At 39.1% G+C, this 17,767-nt stretch overlaps 1 protein-coding gene across 19 annotated transcripts in view; it reads left to right on the top strand.

Annotated features, from left to right (window-relative positions):
• The window catches only part of LOC114647337 (serine/threonine-protein kinase BRSK2), a 1,001,270-nt gene that overhangs the window by 947,661 nt on the left and 35,842 nt on the right, over nucleotides 1–17,767 (top strand). For 2 of the 19 annotated variants that reach the window (XM_051923429.1, XM_028796035.2), the window contains one exon: nucleotides 1,184–1,231. The exons of 16 other annotated variants lie outside the window; for them this stretch is intronic. In XM_051923429.1, the coding sequence (XP_051779389.1) occupies nucleotides 1,184–1,231 (48 nt within the window). Of the gene's footprint in view, nucleotides 1–1,183; nucleotides 1,232–2,062; nucleotides 2,096–17,767 lie in introns of those variants that run through there. One more of the 19 variants, XM_051923438.1, reaches the window with a different exon arrangement.

Here is a 17,767-nt window from a genome sequence, read left to right as displayed (position 1 = left end):
TGTCACTAGCACAGTAATATACGTATTTTATGGTATTGACAGTGTGCTTTTTTTTTAAGCTGGCATCTTGTAACCCACTTTGTGGTTAAACCCACACAGCATATTCCATAAATGAAGTAGTAGCAGTAAGGAGACCTGGGTTCACTTCCCAGGTCCTCCCTGCGTGGAGTTTGCATGTTCTCCCTGTGTCTGCGTGGGTTTCCTCCCACAGTCCAAAGACATGCAGGTTAGGTGCATTGACGATCCTAAATTGTCCCTAGTGTGTGCTTGGTGTGTGGGTGTGTGTGTGCCCTGCAGTGCCCAGGATTTGTTCCTGCCTTGCGCCCTGTGTTGGCTGGGATTGGCTCTAGCAGACCCCGTGACCGTGCATTAAAATATAGCAGGTTGGAAAATGACTGACTGACTGACTGACTAATTTTATATAGTGTCTTCCAATGGATAACACAATGCAAACTACTATCTCATTTTTAACAGCACAACACCATGACCCAGATGTTTACACTCAAGTCTAGCATGTTGTCACAATTACAGCACTTTTGCTTGAAGAGTCTCACCGAGGGTCCTACAGTTTTGTCTGCGATTGCGATAGAACAGATAGAATTGCAGTCCAACACTTTATTCGGTAGGTAGCCGTGCTGCCTGTTATGATGTGGAGTGACTTAATATAAACGATAAGTAAATCAAATTTTATTTTATATAGTGACTTGCAATAGTTAACACCCTCCATATACTCCTTCCCTTTTAATATTCGTCCTCTTTGCTCCAATACACTGCCCTGTTTGTGTGTGTTTTTGTCATATTTTTCTCAGTGCTCTTAGCCTCACAAAGCAGGACTCTGTTGAAACCCCAAAACTGAAGGTAGCTTGCTTGATACAATAGAAGAGGCCATACTGACTGTAAAAAAAATCAACATTTTGCAAATAAGTGTTCACAATATACTGAAAAATTTGAATAACTTGTTAAATAATTTTGAAAAATGAGTCATCCGTGTTGGGTAAGGCAGATAGACGTACAGTAAGAGCTGTGAGAGTCCCAGAGGTAAGTAAAGTAGGATCAGGAAGAGGAAAATGCAAACTGCCTCACTCTCAAAGCCAAATGACTTTTCATTTCGCTCTGTGATCTTAAATACTGAGAATTGAATGTAACATTTCTACCCCCCCCCCCCCCCCCCCCTTTAATCCAGACACCATCCAATGTATGGAGCTGCTGACGGGCAAGCTTTTGAAATGTGGTAAGATGTCTTCTTCTTCTAACTGTACCCCAGTGTGCACCTTCCTGTCCACACCCCACTGTGACACTGCCCTCACTAATAACTTCTGCACACCTACTGTGCTTGTACTCCAACCCTCCCTCCAGCCCCCACCGCCACCAGAATCAAAATGTAAAATGCACAGTCATTTGCTAGTGGGGCACACAGAGCCCAGACTCGGAAAGGAAAATTGGGGTTTAAAATATATGAAGAATGCACATTATGCATTATGTTACTGGTCTGGCTGCTGTGCAAAAGGACCTGCCCAGGTAAGGCTCATACACGCTGGGCACCCTTTCATGTTTGGTGTTTCTGTTATATTACTGGGATTAGCTCACCTGTAAAGAAGCGTCTTTTATCCCTGATGGACCTCATCATCCTCTGTAATGTGTAATGTAGATTGTCCAGATCAGAAGAGGATTTAAACAAAGCGTGCTTTTTTGTAATAAGCATCATGAGAGAATGTCCCGTAGAAACAGTATGTGTGTCTCTGTCCTGTCAGAAGGTATCAATAATGTGAGGTTCATCCAGGCTGAAAGAAACTTTTTTACAAGTCAGCTAAGTTTATGTAGCGTCTTTCATATTCGGCTCAATCACAGATCACTTCAGTGGCAGTTGGGCTTTGTTCTGTAGCAGTTTATATAACCAGATATTATTTCACTTAACTTTGAGTGTCCCACAAAAGACTTTCTTTTAATATTGTTCTGTCACTGTAATTGTGTTGTTATTTTAGTAGTTAGTACAGTTCTGTCACAAACCCTTCCTTATAGTCACTTAACAGAGTGCATTATTACATATTTCTTTTTATTTAAGTGCATCATCTTTGAATGTGATCCCCACCACAAGGTAATTAAACTCTGTTTAATTCTTAAGGTACACCTAATAGATAGCATTATCACAAAGCTACAGTTCCTCTTTATTTTAATACAACATCTTTGAAAGTGACCACCATCACAAGGTAACTACATTTTGTTTTATACGATGACTTTTGTCAGGATCTTCAGCAGGTTAAATATACTCTGGTACTCTTTTGGAAATGTTCCACCTTTTATTTCTTTTCATCCTGTGAATGGTTTACATTTTTTTTCTTTGTTGCCACCTTGATGACATGAACATTTTGCATCTACAGTAAGAACATGTCCTTGTTGTAGCATTTCAGCGTGCATGCACCAGTTGAAGACATGTAAAACACGGCCCATTTAAAAGCCAGATGTTTCATCACAGAATTTGTGCTCTATGACAAAAATGAAGGAAGAACTTCAACCATGGAAGGGAGTTTTTTTTTGGTTTGAGAATTAGTTCCCAACTATAGGATATGGATTGCCTCTCTAATGAAAGTTTGCTTCACTGATTGACTCCCATACTTCACAAAACTTTATTTCTCCCAACCGAGAAGCAAAAAACTAGTGATTAGTTGATTTTTTTACATGGATAGGCTCTCTTACTGTCAACTCATTTGTCAACTAATATTTAAGTTGGCCCAGTATCCCATCCAGATACTTTTTAGATAAAAAGTTAAAGAATCCACCTCAACCACACAACTTTTGTTCTAGATTCCATGGCTTCCATGTTAAACTCGCCTCCAGGAAGTAAGGAACCAGGAATAAACTACTGAATATACTGAAATATACAAGAATAAATAATCCATCCATTTTCCAACCCGCTGAATCCGAACACAGGGTCAAGGGGGTCTGCCGGAGCCAATCCCAGCCAACACAGGGCACAAGGCGGGAACCAATCCCGGGCAGGGTGCCAACCCACCGCAAGAATAAATAAATAATAAATAAATTAAAATAAATGCCTCACAGTTAGGAGACCAGGGTTCACTTCCCGAGTCCTCCCTGCGTGGAGTTTGCATGTTCTCCCCGTGTCTGCGTGGGTTTCCTCCCACAGTCCAAAGACATGCAGGTGAGGTACATTGGCGATTCTAAAGTGTCCCTAATGTGTGCTTGCTGTGTTTGTGTGTGTGTGTGCCCTGCCTCCCTGCCCGGGTTTGTTCCTGCCTTGCACCCGGTGTTGGCTGGGATTGTTAATCAGACATTAGTTAATAATAAAATGTAGATAACCAATAAACCAGCAGCTCTCCAGCCAACATGCATATGCACCATTAAAAGTGTCTGTGTTTAAAAAAATGTTTAGAAATAAATGAGAGGGGAATTATAAGGAGCATTAAGTTTAATTCAGTTCTAGCCCACAAAACACATGGATAATACTCTCAGGTAAAGAAACTCTACAGCGCAATTACAATTTCTCTTGGATGAATGAAAGCACTAACAAGGCATACGGTTAAATACTAAGTTTCATTATCAGCAAGGACAGAGTTCTAATTAGGAAACCAGTTGGAAGGAAATCCTGCAGCCACTGCGGCCCTCCAGGACCATTTATGAAGACCCCTGCTATAGTGCCTTCCTAGGAGTATTTTTTGCAGTCCAGTGGTTGTGCCCAATGGTCTAATCCTTCTTGGGCCTAAAGAGTTTGCTGCTTTAAAAGTATTTCATCTCATCTTCACCCACAGTTAAACTCCATCACCTCTTTCTGCCTATTCAAATGTGACCATTCCAAAGTGCCGGAGGAAGTAGTTTAGCATGCAAGAACGCGGTGGTCATCTTAAGTCAGTCTCCTCGATTATTCATTTCTTTTTGCAGACTTACTTCAGTGGCTCTGGCTCGCTGAAGTGTCTTTGCAAGACAGCTGGCTGCCCACCATGGCTACTGTCTTTCCTCCTGCTGGCACAATTAATGGCCTGCTAGGTTCTATCTGCCTGATGCACAAATTTAAATAAATTTCACATCATCATTTTTATTTGCATTGAGTATTCAATCATTGACTTTTAAAAAAAGGAAGCTGTGAAATATTTAAAAATCTGTTGCATGTGAACTCATTTATGACTGACTCCACTTCTTCAATCAACATGCTAAAAACACTAACCTTCTCGTGCCACACTGCCATGAGGTGTCCTTATTGTCCTTGTGTGCCATGGCATCACAGTTTTGACATACCTTATTTCTGGTGAGGAATTTTGACATAATCTTGTTATTTGCTTTGTACTGTGCATCACTTATGGTGGTTTTTCACTTTAGAAAATGTGGACTAAATAATTAGTCTTAGACTGGCACAATAGTGATTACTGTTACCTCATAGCTGTTTTCCCGGTGTCTGCATAAGTTTCCTCCCACAGTCCAAAGACTTGCAGATTAGGTGCATTGGCGATTTAAATTGTCCCAAGTGTGTGCTTGGTGTGTGTGTGTGTGTGTGTGTGTGTGTGTGTGTGTGTGTGTGTGTGTGTGTGTGTGTGCGCCCGCGCCCGCCCTGCGGTGGGCTGGTGCCCTGCCTGGGGTTTGTTCCTGCATTGTGCCCTGTGCTGGCTGGAACTGGCTCCAGCAGACCCCCGTGACCCTGTAGTTAGGATATAGCGGGTTGGACAATGACTGACTGACTGACACATGAAAACTCTCCATGATGTGTCCGCATCTTTGTTTAAAGGTTCCATCTCATATTGCATACTAACTCGATAAACAGAGAGTGATGTATCACTCGTCACAGAATTTGCACTTGTATTGTGAATGTGAATTTCCCCTGGGGATTAATAAAGTATCTATCTATCTATCTATCTATCTATCTATCTATCTATCTATCTATCTATCTATCTATCTATCTATCTATCTATCTATCATATAGTGCCTTTCATATCTATCTATCTATCTATCTATCTATCTATCTATCTATCTATCTATCTATCTATCTATCTATCTATTATATAGTGCCTTTCATATCTATCTATCTATCTATCTATCTATCTATCTATCTATCTATGTATCTATCTATGTATCATATAGTGCCTTTCATATCTATCTATCTATCTATTATATAGTGCCTTTCATATCTATCTATCTATCTATTATATAGTGCCTTTCATATCTATCTATCTATCTATCTATCTATCTATCTATCTATCTATCTATCTATCTATCTATCTATTAAATAGTGCCTTTCATATCTATCTATCTATCTATCTATCTATCTATCTATCTATCTATCTATCTATGTATCTATCTATCTATCATATACTGCCTTTCATATCTATCTATCTATCTATCTATCTATCTATCTATCTATCTATCTATCTATCTATCTATCTATTATATAGTGCCTTTCATATCTATCTATCTATCTATCTATCTATCTATCTATCTATCTATCTATCTATGTATCTATCTATCTATCATATAGTGCCTTTCATATCTATCTATCTATCTATTATATAGTGCCTTTCATATCTATCTATCTATCTATTATATAGTGCCTTTCATATCTATCTATCTATCTATCTATCTATCTATCTATCTATCTATCTATCTATCTATCTATCTATCTATTAAATAGTGCCTTTCATATCTATCTATCTATCTATCTATCTATCTATCTATCTATCTATCTATCTATCTATCTATCTATCTATCTATGTATCTATCTATCTATCATATAGTGCCTTTCATATCTATCTATCTATCTATCTATCTATCTATCTATCTATCTATCTATCTATGTATCTATCTATCTATCTATCTATCTATCTATCTATTATATAGTGCCTTTCATATCTATCTATCTATTATATAGTGCCTTTCATATCTATCTATCTATCTATCTATCTATCTATCTATCTATCTATCTATCTATCTATCTATCTATTATATAGTGCCTTTCCTATCTATCTATCTATCTATCTATCTATCTATCTATCTATCTATCTATCTATCTATCTATCTATCTATCTATTATATAGTGCCTTTCATATCTATCTATCTATCTATCTATTATAAAGTGCCTTTCACATCTATCTATCTATCTATCTATCTATCTATCTATCTATCTATCTATCATATAGTGCCTTTCATATCTATCTATCTATCTATCTATCTATCTATCTATGTATCTATCTATCTATCTATCTATCTATTATATAGTGCCTTTCATATCTATCTATCTATCTATCTATCTATCTATCTATCTATTAAATAGTGCCTTTCATATCTATCTATCTATCTATCTATCTATCTATCTATCTATCATATAGTGCCTTTCATATCTATCTATCTATCTATCTATCTATCTATCTATCTATCTATCTATCTATGTATCTATCTATCTATCTATCTATCTATCTATCTATTATATAGTGCCTTTCATATCTATCTATCTATCTATTATATAGTGCCTTTCATATCTATCTATCTATCTATCTATCTATCTATCTATCTATCTATCTATCTATCTATCTATTATATAGTGCCTTTCCTATCTATCTATCTATCTATCTATCTATCTATCTATCTATCTATCTATTATATAGTGCCTTTCATATCTATCTATCTATCTATCTATTATAAAGTGCCTTTCACATCTATCTATCTATCTATCTATCTATCTATCTATCTATCTATCTATCTATCATATAGTGCCTTTCATATCTATCTATCTATCTATCTATCTATCTATTATATAGTGCCTTTCATATCTATCTATCTATCTATCTATCTATCTATCTATCTATCTATCTATCTATCTATCTATTATATAGTGCCTTTCACATCCATCTATCTATCTATCTATCTATCTATCTATCTATCATATAGTGCCTTTCATATCTATCTATCTATCTATCTATCTATCTATCTATCTATCTATGTATCTATCTATCTATCTATCTATCTATTATATAGTGCCTTTCATATCTATCTATCTATCTATCTATCTATCTATCTATCTATCTATTAAATAGTGCCTTTCATATCTATCTATCTATCTATCTATCTATCTATCTATCTATCATATAGTGCCTTTCATATCTATCTATCTATCTATCTATCTATCTATCTATCTATGTATCTATCTATCTATCTATCTATCTATCTATCTATCTATCTATCTATTATATAGTGCCTTTCATATCTATCTATCTATCTATTATATAGTGCCTTTCATATCTATCTATCTATCTATCTATCTATTATATAGTGCCTTTCCTATCTATCTATCTATCTATCTATCTATCTATCTATCTATCTATCTATCTATCATATAGTGCCTTTCATATCTATCTATCTATCTATCTATCTATCTATCTATCTATCTATTATATAGTGCCTTTCATATCTATCTATCTATCTATTATATAGTGCCTTTCATATCTATCTATCTATCTATCTATCATATAGTGCCTTTCATATCTATCTATCTATCTATCTTTCTATCTATCTATCTATCTATCATATAGTGCCTTTCATATCTATCTATCTATCTATCTATCTATCTATCTATCTATCTATCTATTATATAGTGCCTTTCATATCTATCTATCTATCTATCTATCTATCATATAGTGCCTTTCATATCTATCTATCTATCTATCTATCTATCTATCTATCTATCTATCTATCTATCTATCTATTATATAGTGCCTTTCCTATCTATCTATCTATCTATCTATCTATCTATCTATCTATCTATCTATCTATCTATCTATCTATCTATCTATCTATCTATTATATAGTGCCTTTCATATCTATCTATCTATCTATCTATCTATCTATCTATCTATCTATCTATCTATCTATCTATCTATCTATCTATCTATCTATCTATCATATAGTGCCTTTCATATCTATCTATCTATCTATCTATCTATCTATCTATCTATCTATCTATCTATCTATTATATAGTGCCTTTCATATCTATCTATCTATCTATCTATCTATCTATCTATCTATCTATTATATAGTGCCTTTCATATCTATCTATCTATCTATCTATCTATCTATCTATTATATAGTGCCTTTCATATCTATCTTTCTATCTATCTATCTATCTATCTATCTATCTATCTATCTATCTATCTATTATATAGTGCCTTTCATATCTATCTATCTATCTATCTATCTATCTATCTATCTATCTATCTATCTATCTATCATATAGTGCCTTTCATATCTATCTATCAGCAGCTCCGTGTATGATCAGTATGCTGCTGCTGAAGAATGTGAATTTCCCATTGGGATTAATAAAGTATCTATCTATCTATCTATCTATCTATCTATCTATCTATCTATCTATCTATCTATCTATCTATCTATCTATTATATAGTGCCTTTCATATCTATCTATCTATCTATCTATCTATCTATCTATCTATCTATCTATCTATCTATCTATCTATCTATCTATGTATCTATTATATAGTGCCTTTCATATCTATCTATCTATCTATCTATCTATCTATCTATCTATCTATCTATCTATCTATTATATAGTGCCTTTCATATCTATCTATCTATCTATCTATCTATCTATCTATCTATCTATCTATCTATCTATCTATCTATCTTGTACAGACTCTGACACATTTTACTGCACTAGAATGTAGTGACCCATCACAAACATGTCTGTCACACAGTTTGGCTTCCAACCCATAGTTTAAGAAACACTGCAGCTGGAGGTGCCTTATATGTGTGAAACTGTAACTTTATTATTTACAGTACAACATCCTAACCAATAGGGGACCTCTCTTGAGTTTTGGAATTATAGGATCAAATCATCTGTTTAGGATAGCATTTTAGTTAACATTTAAAATTTAAACAAAAAATCTTTTTTTTTTCGTCCCATCATGTGGTGGGTGCACAAACACACTGTAAAAATTTGTGCATGCTCCCAACCCCTAAAGGAGCAGAATATTTGTTTTCAGATTTATGGTTATTTATTTATTTCAGATAATGGCAGTACTTTTATGTCATCCTGGATAAAATGTCAAACAAATACCCAGGTAAAAACAAGTGTACTAAAATACACTTAATTTAAGTGCACTTATTGTGTTAAAAGTGTGCTATTTTCAAGCACTAATCTTGTACTGTGTGCTAATGTAATATCATTCGTGTAACTAAATATATACTTCGTTACATACTTATATGTACTTGAATGTGCTATTTTGAGACACCATTAAGATGTGCTTAAATATGCTTAAGTACACTTTTTTTTTTTTATTTCTGTACTTTCGTAAATGAACTTTGTTTCTACTTGAAGTATATTTGAACGCACATTTCAGAGTCTTGTTAATACACTTATAATATATAGGAAATATATTTGTATTTCAATCAAAATGAGAGGATAATACATCCATCCATCCATCCAACCATTTTCCAACCCATTGAATCCGAACACAGGGTCACAGGGTCTGCTGGAGCCAATCTGAGAGCACAAGGCAGGAACCAATCCTGGGCAGGGTGCCAACCCACCACATGACATACACAAACACACCAAGCACACACTAAGGCCAATTTTGAATCGCCAATGCACCTAACCTGCACGTCTTTGGACTGTGGGGGGAAACCGGAGCGCCCGGAGGAAACCCACGCAGACACGGGGAGAACATGCAAACTCCATGCAGGGAGGACCTGGGAAGCGAACCCAAGTCTCCTTACTGTGAGGCAGCAGTGCTACCCACTGCGCCACCGTGCCACCCAGGATAATACATTGAAAACATATTTGTGATATATTTCAAATGCATCTACAACTCAAATATAGCATACTTTTGTATATTATATCCCAGATGTGCAGTAAAATACACTTAAAATGAACTTAATGATAGTGTATGAAAGCACACCAAAATTGAACTTATATTTAAAGCACGCATAGCCCAGTATTACAGTATATAACACATTTTTATATACTTTAGGGGTAGTATACTTTGTCTGAGTACACTTAATATCAGTTTAAGTATTAGTGCAAATTAGCATATTTAGATTACATTAGATTAAAAATACATTGAGTACTTCTGTATACGTAATCTCCATCCATCCAATGATGGATGGAGATTACGTATACAGAAGTACTCAATGTATTTTTAATTAGTACATTTGTGTTATATTTTCTTTGCACTTATTTTTAGCACACAAAAACAATGATGTGTTAGTAATGTACTTTCTGATATTAAAGTATAGTTTTAGTATAATTAAGTATATTTTATTTTTAGCTGGGTATACAATAATAATCATCTGGCAATATTGCAGTAAACTTGTTTCCACTCCGCATCCCCCCCAGTAGATAGATAGATAGATAGATAGATAGATAGATAGATAGATAGATAGATAGATAGATAGATAGATAGATAGATAGATAGATAGATAGATAGATAGATAGATAGATAGATAGATAGATACTTTATTAATCCCAATGGGAAATTCACATTCTTCAGCAGCAGCATACTGATACAATAAATAATATTAAATTAAAGAATGATAATAATGCAGGTGAAAAACAGACAATAACTATGTATAATGTTAAATGTTAACATTTACCCCCCCGGATGGAATTAAAGAGTCGCACAGTTTGGGGGAGGAACGATCTCCTCAGTCTGTCAGTGGAGCAGGACGGTGACAGCAGTCTGTCGTTGAAGCTGCTCCTCTGTCTGGAGATGATCCTGTTCAGTGGATGCAGTGGATCCTCCATAATTGATAGGAGCCTGCTGAGCGCCCTTCGCTCTGCCACAGATGTTAAACTGTCCAGCTCCATGCCAGCAATAGAGCTTGCCTTCCTCACCAGTTTGTCCAGACGTGAGGCGTCTTTCCTCTTAATGCTGCCTCCCCAGCACACCACTGTACTGCCATCAGCTTCATAAAAACCAAAGAATCTTTGCTCTGGGTAAGTCTTAATAATTTGAATGTGCTGATTTACATGCAGTATATACTACTCACATGCTAAGTTGGGGGAAAAATTAATTTCAGGTGGCAGTCAGCACTCTGGCGTATGATAGAAAACAATGAAGGGCTGTTTGATGTGAAAATGCAGATGACAGTAGTGAGGGACTTCCCGTGGGTAATGTGGATTACATACAGTATTTCACTTCATTCCCACATCATCTGTACTTTTGACTTATGACTTTCCTTTAAACAGTAAGCACCGGAGTGGAATGAATTACCAGGGATTATGGACTTGCCGGGGAAGTAATCATGTCAACTTCTAATCCCCAAGTAACACATTTAGATAAAGGAGGAGGACAGCCTTCAGTGGAATATCTGCAGCCCACTGAACTTAAGTCTCAGTTGTTTAAGGGCACACCTGAGTCTGCCTGCTGATCTGTAATCCCATTGAAATGTCATGCTTCAACATAAAACACCACCCTGTTGAGATTATTGGAAACAGCACTGGATGACATTAGCAGCCACAGGATAGCCTAAGGTGCATTCAGGACATCTGGGGCTGGAGTTGCAGGACCAGGCTGGAAGTCTGGAGCAAATATTGACAGATTTATGAGTGTAGAGTGTAATGTTAGTCTTGTAATGTAAGATTCACACCGTCGAAGAGACGGTGATTTATTTATTTTTTTAGTGGAGATTCCAGGGACGCACCCAGCCTTGGCCTGACCCTCACGCACTCACAAGCAGAGACAAAAAACCAACGGAAATGAAAGAGCAAATAAAGAATGTATTAATAATAAATAAAACAATGATCCCACCCCAGTTCCCCTTACGGCAATGTACAATCAACACAAAAACAAACACAACAATAACCACACACAGTCAAGTCCATGAAAAACAGCAACTGAGGTACAGTAATGTAAAGAAGAAGGTAAATAGTCCAGAGATCCGCATGTTGAAGGGGAATGTAAAGATAGTCCTACCGGCAGTTCCTGAAATGGTGAAGATGGGTGGACAGGTTCAGGAATCCTTTCTTCACAGGGTGGCCATAAATCCACATCCAGTTCTCACGTAACAGGCAGACAGTAGACAATCCAGACCCCTACCAAGAAACGATGCTGGACATAAATGAGAAAGTACAGGTATCACAACAGAAGGTAGACAGACAGGAACTTTAGACACGCAACTAAAATATTTCTCCCATTTTTGTAACACTTAGCCCCCTTTTAAGTGTCGTGCCAGCCTCCTTGTACCCAACAGCCCCTGCACCCTCAGCAGATAACCAATCAGAGCCACTGCAGGGACTGCTGGGAATTGAAGTTTCAAGCACTGCTACAGTCTTACTGTAGAATAAAAGTGAAAAAGATCAATATCACATTAAAGCAGTACCGTCGAACTGATGACCATGTAGCAAAATAAGGCGAGATTACAAGTCATATGAGTGAGTGGGCAACTGGTGTAAATGAGACAGGGAATTTGTGTGAGCGAATCAGCAAGCTGCTGAAAACAAGATAAGAGTCAGACCTACCATATGAAGAAAGCTGGCATTTTGTGGTAATTTGTTAGCGAATCATAAGAGTGAACAGAAGGTCACGAACACCAGGTAAATTTATGGGAAAAACAGATAAGTCAAGAAGCATGGCGCTGCAGCCTCAAAGCTCCAATGTGAGGAGTTGAAATCTTACACTCGGCTGCATTGTTTGTGTGGTTTTATACATTCTCCCAATATCTGTATGAGTTTACTTGGCAACTCTTAAGTTCTACCCATATTAGCAGTGACTGGCGCCCCATACAGTGTTGTTTCCTGTCTTGCAGCCATTGCTTCAGTTGGGGAATTAAGTATTTGATCCCCTGTTGAATTTGAAATTTACTCACTTACAAAGAGATGAACATTCTCTACTTTTTATGGTAGTTTCATTTTAATGGAGAGAGAAGAATATCAACCAAAAATCTAAAAAAGTTATAAATTGATTTGCATGTGATTAGGAAATCCATTCCCGAAACTGTTGTAATTCCAGGGAGAACGGGAACAGCCAAGCTCACAAATATAGCATGCAAAAGTGTAAAAATCGATCAAGAAATAACAGAGTTATAGCTGAAAATAATTAAGTGGCATGGTTTTTTGCCCAACGGTGTAGTGTGTTGCCGATTAATTCAGTCAACAACAGACCAGCAGCAGTCAGTCTCCCGGCTCCCACTAAGACTGAGCACAGTGGACTGGGAGGTGTCTGCACTCTGCAGCTCACGAATGCCGGGATGGGACAGAGTTCATTGACGTCTGTGCTGTTGACAGCTTTGAGCAGGAACTTGAAATTGCAATGCGTCAGTCTGTTGCATCCGCATTATCTGTGCTAAGAAACTTGCCATCACAGAATGATGACAAGAAACGGGATGCATCAGTAAAAACTGAAATGGCGGTGTTTCAGAGCAACGGCAAGCGCGGGCATTATTTAGAACAAGTGTATCAGTATCTGATGACTGTGCCGCCTACTTCAGTGGAGGCAGAGTATGCTTTCTCAGTGGCTGGTGTACTCTGCACGAAGGTGCGCTCTCGCCTGGACAACCACATGCTGGACACGTTGTGCTTTCTATGCTCTTATTACCGCAACTAACTAGATACATGTTGTGGGGTACAGCCCGGACACAGACAGGTAGACAAGATGGTTTCACCACACACACGTTTATTATACATTATTTACAATTATCGGTGAGCACAAACCCAGTGCCGCAGCACCAATCACCCCTTAAGTCCTTGGCCACACAACACAATGCCTTCTCAGTCTCTGGTCCGCCTCCACTCCTCTCCACCGAGCTCCGTCCTGCTTCCACCCGATTCTTGCCATTGACTGGAGGGAGGCGGCCCCTTTTATACACCCCGGATGGGCTCCAGGTGCTTCCCGACACTCTTTCGTCGACACTCCCTTGTGTGGCGGAAGTGCCGGCTGCGCAACCGGAAGGACTCCGGGTGTCCCTGCTCCTCTTCTCCCCAGCACTTCCGGGTGTGGCGGAAGTGCTGAGGTCCAGGGCTCCCAAGGCATTGGGGCGCCCCCTGGCGGTGGCCATGGGCCCCTACAGGGTAGAGCTTCCATGCTCTGTACCCGTGGCCCCCAAAGCAACCAGGGCGGTCGCCCCCTCGTGTTCTGGAGGAGACACAAGCCCTCCTCCGGTCCTCCTGGGCATCCCGGCCGGGCATGAATCCCAGCCGGGTGCCACAATGTACTTATATGACAGCATGAACGGCTTGTAGTTAAGGTTAGTCTTTTATTGGTGTCAACATATTGCAGTAGTTTTATTAAAAATAAGTGTTGCTCGTTCTAAAACCGTTCACATGTGAGATCCCCGTGCACTGTGTCATTCCCAGGAGCCTGGGATTCCTGAATTCCCGGGAATGGATTCCCTACATGTCATTGAGTGAAACAAGTATTTGATCCCCTACAAGCCAGACAGAATTCTGGCTCCCACAGATTAGCATTTACAATCAATCAATCAATTAGAGATTCCCCTGATCTCAACTCGTTATGTGTATAAAGCACACCTGTCCACAGAAGCAATTTCTTCCATTCCAACCTCTCTACCACCATGGGCAATACCAAAGAGCTGTATCTCAAGACAATAAATGCACGGTGTGGAAGTTAGCCCGGACACAAACAGGCAGACACAGGATTTCCCGAAAACACACGCGTTTATTTTATAAAGTCCCGCACAGAACACAGTGCCCCTGCACCAAATACCCTTTCAAAGTCCGGGCCTTTTTCTGGTCCTTCTTCCACCGCCTCTACTCCTCTCCTCCAAGCTTTGTCTTCTCCTTCCCAACTCCGGCTCCTCTACCCGAGCGAGGCGACCTCTTTTATAGTCACCTGGATGTGCTCCAGGTGCCCTATGATGGTCTTCCGGTGGCAATTTCTGGTGTGGCAGAAGTGCCGCATGAGCACCCGGAAGTACTCTGGGTGTCCCTGGAATTCCTTCCGGCAGCACTTCCGGGTTTCATGCTCAGTTCCCATGGCCCCCATACAGAGCAGGGCCACCACTGTGCACTCCATTTCTAGGAATTCACAGCACTGTGCACCTTGCCACACAGCTGACACCACAAATACAGCTGACTGGTCACACTGCTGGTCTGACTGACATGACCCATGAATTGAAGGTGTGGGCCGCTGTTTAATTCTTTGACACAATGTATGTCAACCCCCAGCGTCACTGAAAGGAAAGGCCACTAATATGCCACTTGCTGTGTTGCTAACCTGTCAAAATGACTGTGCAATCACTCCACAACTCTAACATAGAAGCCACCTCAACACCATTACAATAATCTACGTGACTGGTGTTTTCATTGTTTTGTATCATGTTACAAAAGGCATATAAGATGATTAGATTAATATGCAGATTGTTAACAGCTGCTAAACTAAAGTATCACCAGAATTTATAGCCCCAGAGTGCTTGCTTCAAATCCCATCCCAGTCACTGTCTTTATGGACTCTGTGTGTGTTCTTACCACAGCGGAGTAAATTTTTACCAGTACACATCTGAAAAGCCGTAGTGTGGAATGAAAAGACAGGGCAGTGAAGGACATGGAGGGAGGGAGATTTTAGTTAACTGTGATTTCCGTGCCTTCCACTTTAACTGCTTGGTCGCACAGAAACAGCTGTTGTCTGATTTGATGTTTCACGCCTTAATGGAAAGATATGCTTGGATCTCCTTGGATAACATCGATTTATGTTTTGCTGAAAAAGGAGGTGTGTGTGAAGCTGGAAATGTAAGTCATGGCTACCTACACTGCATTCTGGTAGACTCTGGGGTTTGCCCAACTGCCCATCTTTGAGCCCCCAGTGGTCTCTGTTGGTCAACAAGGTTTTTTGGGGGAGTTTTTTTCTTGTCTTCTTAGGGAGTTAAAGCTGGTGGGCTGTCAAAAAATAGGTCATGATAAAGATCATTGAGGCATTCCTTGTGTGATTTTGGGCTATACAAGAAATATGTTATTGTTGTCAGTTTGTACAGCATGTGTATGTATATGTGTGTGTGTGCATATTTATATATATATATATATATATAGGTTTAGGTTTAGGTTTATTTGTCATATATAGGTTAACACAGGGTCAACATACAATGAAATGTGTATGACGAGAAAAAGTCACTCAGCCTAGATCCAATAAAGCTTAAAAAAAGATTACAAGTTAAAAATAGACAAGCCATATAAAATAAAATGTGTATGTTTTAAAAGAAGTTATAAAGTTATATAGTAGACGCTAGAGGCGCTGTTGCCCCGTGAAACCCACCAGACAGACGTCCAAGACACACTTGTAAAAAGCACCAAGAATCTTTAATAATTTCTTCAATAAGTGCACAAAGCACCACACACTCCACAATTCTCCAATAATAATAATCAATAATCACAATAATCAATAACAATCCTCCACTCCCAGCAGCTTAGTCACCCAACCTCCCAACTCCGGTTCTCCATACTGGGTCTTCACCAGTCCTTTAAATAGTCCATAACCCGGAAGTGTTTCTCTCGGGTTCAACGCCACATCATCCTTCCTCAAGTAGCCCGGAAGTACTGCGGGCTTCCGTCCTCGTGACTCCGAAGTACTTCCGGGTTGTCGTAGCAGTAGGAGTCCCCAGGTTCTTTGTGAGCTCCCCCTGGCGGCACCCACGACACCCAACAGGGCTGAGGAAACAGACTACATGTCCCAGGATGCTTTGAGGGAATCCAGGGAACCGTTGCTGTCCAGGGGAGCTGCCACCTAGCATTCCGGGGGATGCAATGCCCTGAAAAGGCTGCCTTCCTCCATTCTTTTTTCCCCAGGGACATCCCGGCTGGACTGAACCCCCCAGCCGTCCCTCACAATATATATATATATATATATACTGGCTGATTACCCAGTGGCTTAGCACACTGAGTGCAAGGGAAAAAAATAAAATGTAGTCTATAAGTTATTAAACAGTAAAACATTAATATTTAAGAAGTAAAGATATATTGAGCACTACTGGAGTGTTTTCGGGTAAACTACATTATAAAGGCGCTATAACACAACAAGTAAGTAGTACTAACAGCAGCTAAAATGTATTTGGATCATCTCTCGGTAGTAGATCCCTTGTGAAAGGCGCTACACGACTGCTGTGGTATAGAAATTACATTTTCTATGTGATCGTCCAAATTTCTGCCTGACACTATGTGCCTGTGATTTACTTCTTAAAATAATTCATCACAAAAGCAACCTTGAATGTTGTGGGGTTTTAGTGACCCAAACTCACTTTAAGGGACAGTAAGTAGTCGTGCAGGGGAATTTACAAACAGAGTCCTGCTTCGATGGCGCTGATGACACTCATTCGCAAAGATTTCCACTCTCCCAGGAGCTGACGGGGCACTTGAAGTGTCACAAACAGTGCGAGAAGAGAGGACGCTGCCGGAAACTGTGAAGCTCTCGACCCCGCGGAGCAGCCCGACATTCCACGCCTCCTAGCATCCACTTTGATCTCACGACCTCTCACCTCTGAAGGTGGTCTCGTCTTCACATTGTTTACAGCTCGGCGCAGTTAAAAAGTAGAAAGACGTAAAGCTGTTTTCCTCGTCTCTTCTACTATCAAGTACTGCCAACTAAAAAAAGTTACAATGTGGAAGTTTCCGTGACAGTCACGTGGATGAATAAATAAGACTTCTCTGTCAGAACGCGCCTGGCGGTGAACGGCTCAGCGCTGTAGTCCAGAGAGGAGGGCTGGGAGAGGGTGACGCGGGGCACACTTCTATGGGATAGTTCGGCGTGTTTGTGTTTTCAATATCAGTAAAATAACTCTCACACAAATAATAACAATTCGTAAAGATGATATAAA

Source organism: Erpetoichthys calabaricus, chromosome 2 (genome assembly GCF_900747795.2).
Source record: "Erpetoichthys calabaricus chromosome 2, fErpCal1.3, whole genome shotgun sequence".
NCBI lineage: Eukaryota > Metazoa > Chordata > Cladistia > Polypteriformes > Polypteridae > Erpetoichthys > Erpetoichthys calabaricus.
The sequence above is the reverse complement of the archived record's forward strand: the minus strand, read 5'-3'. Positions and strand labels throughout refer to the sequence as shown.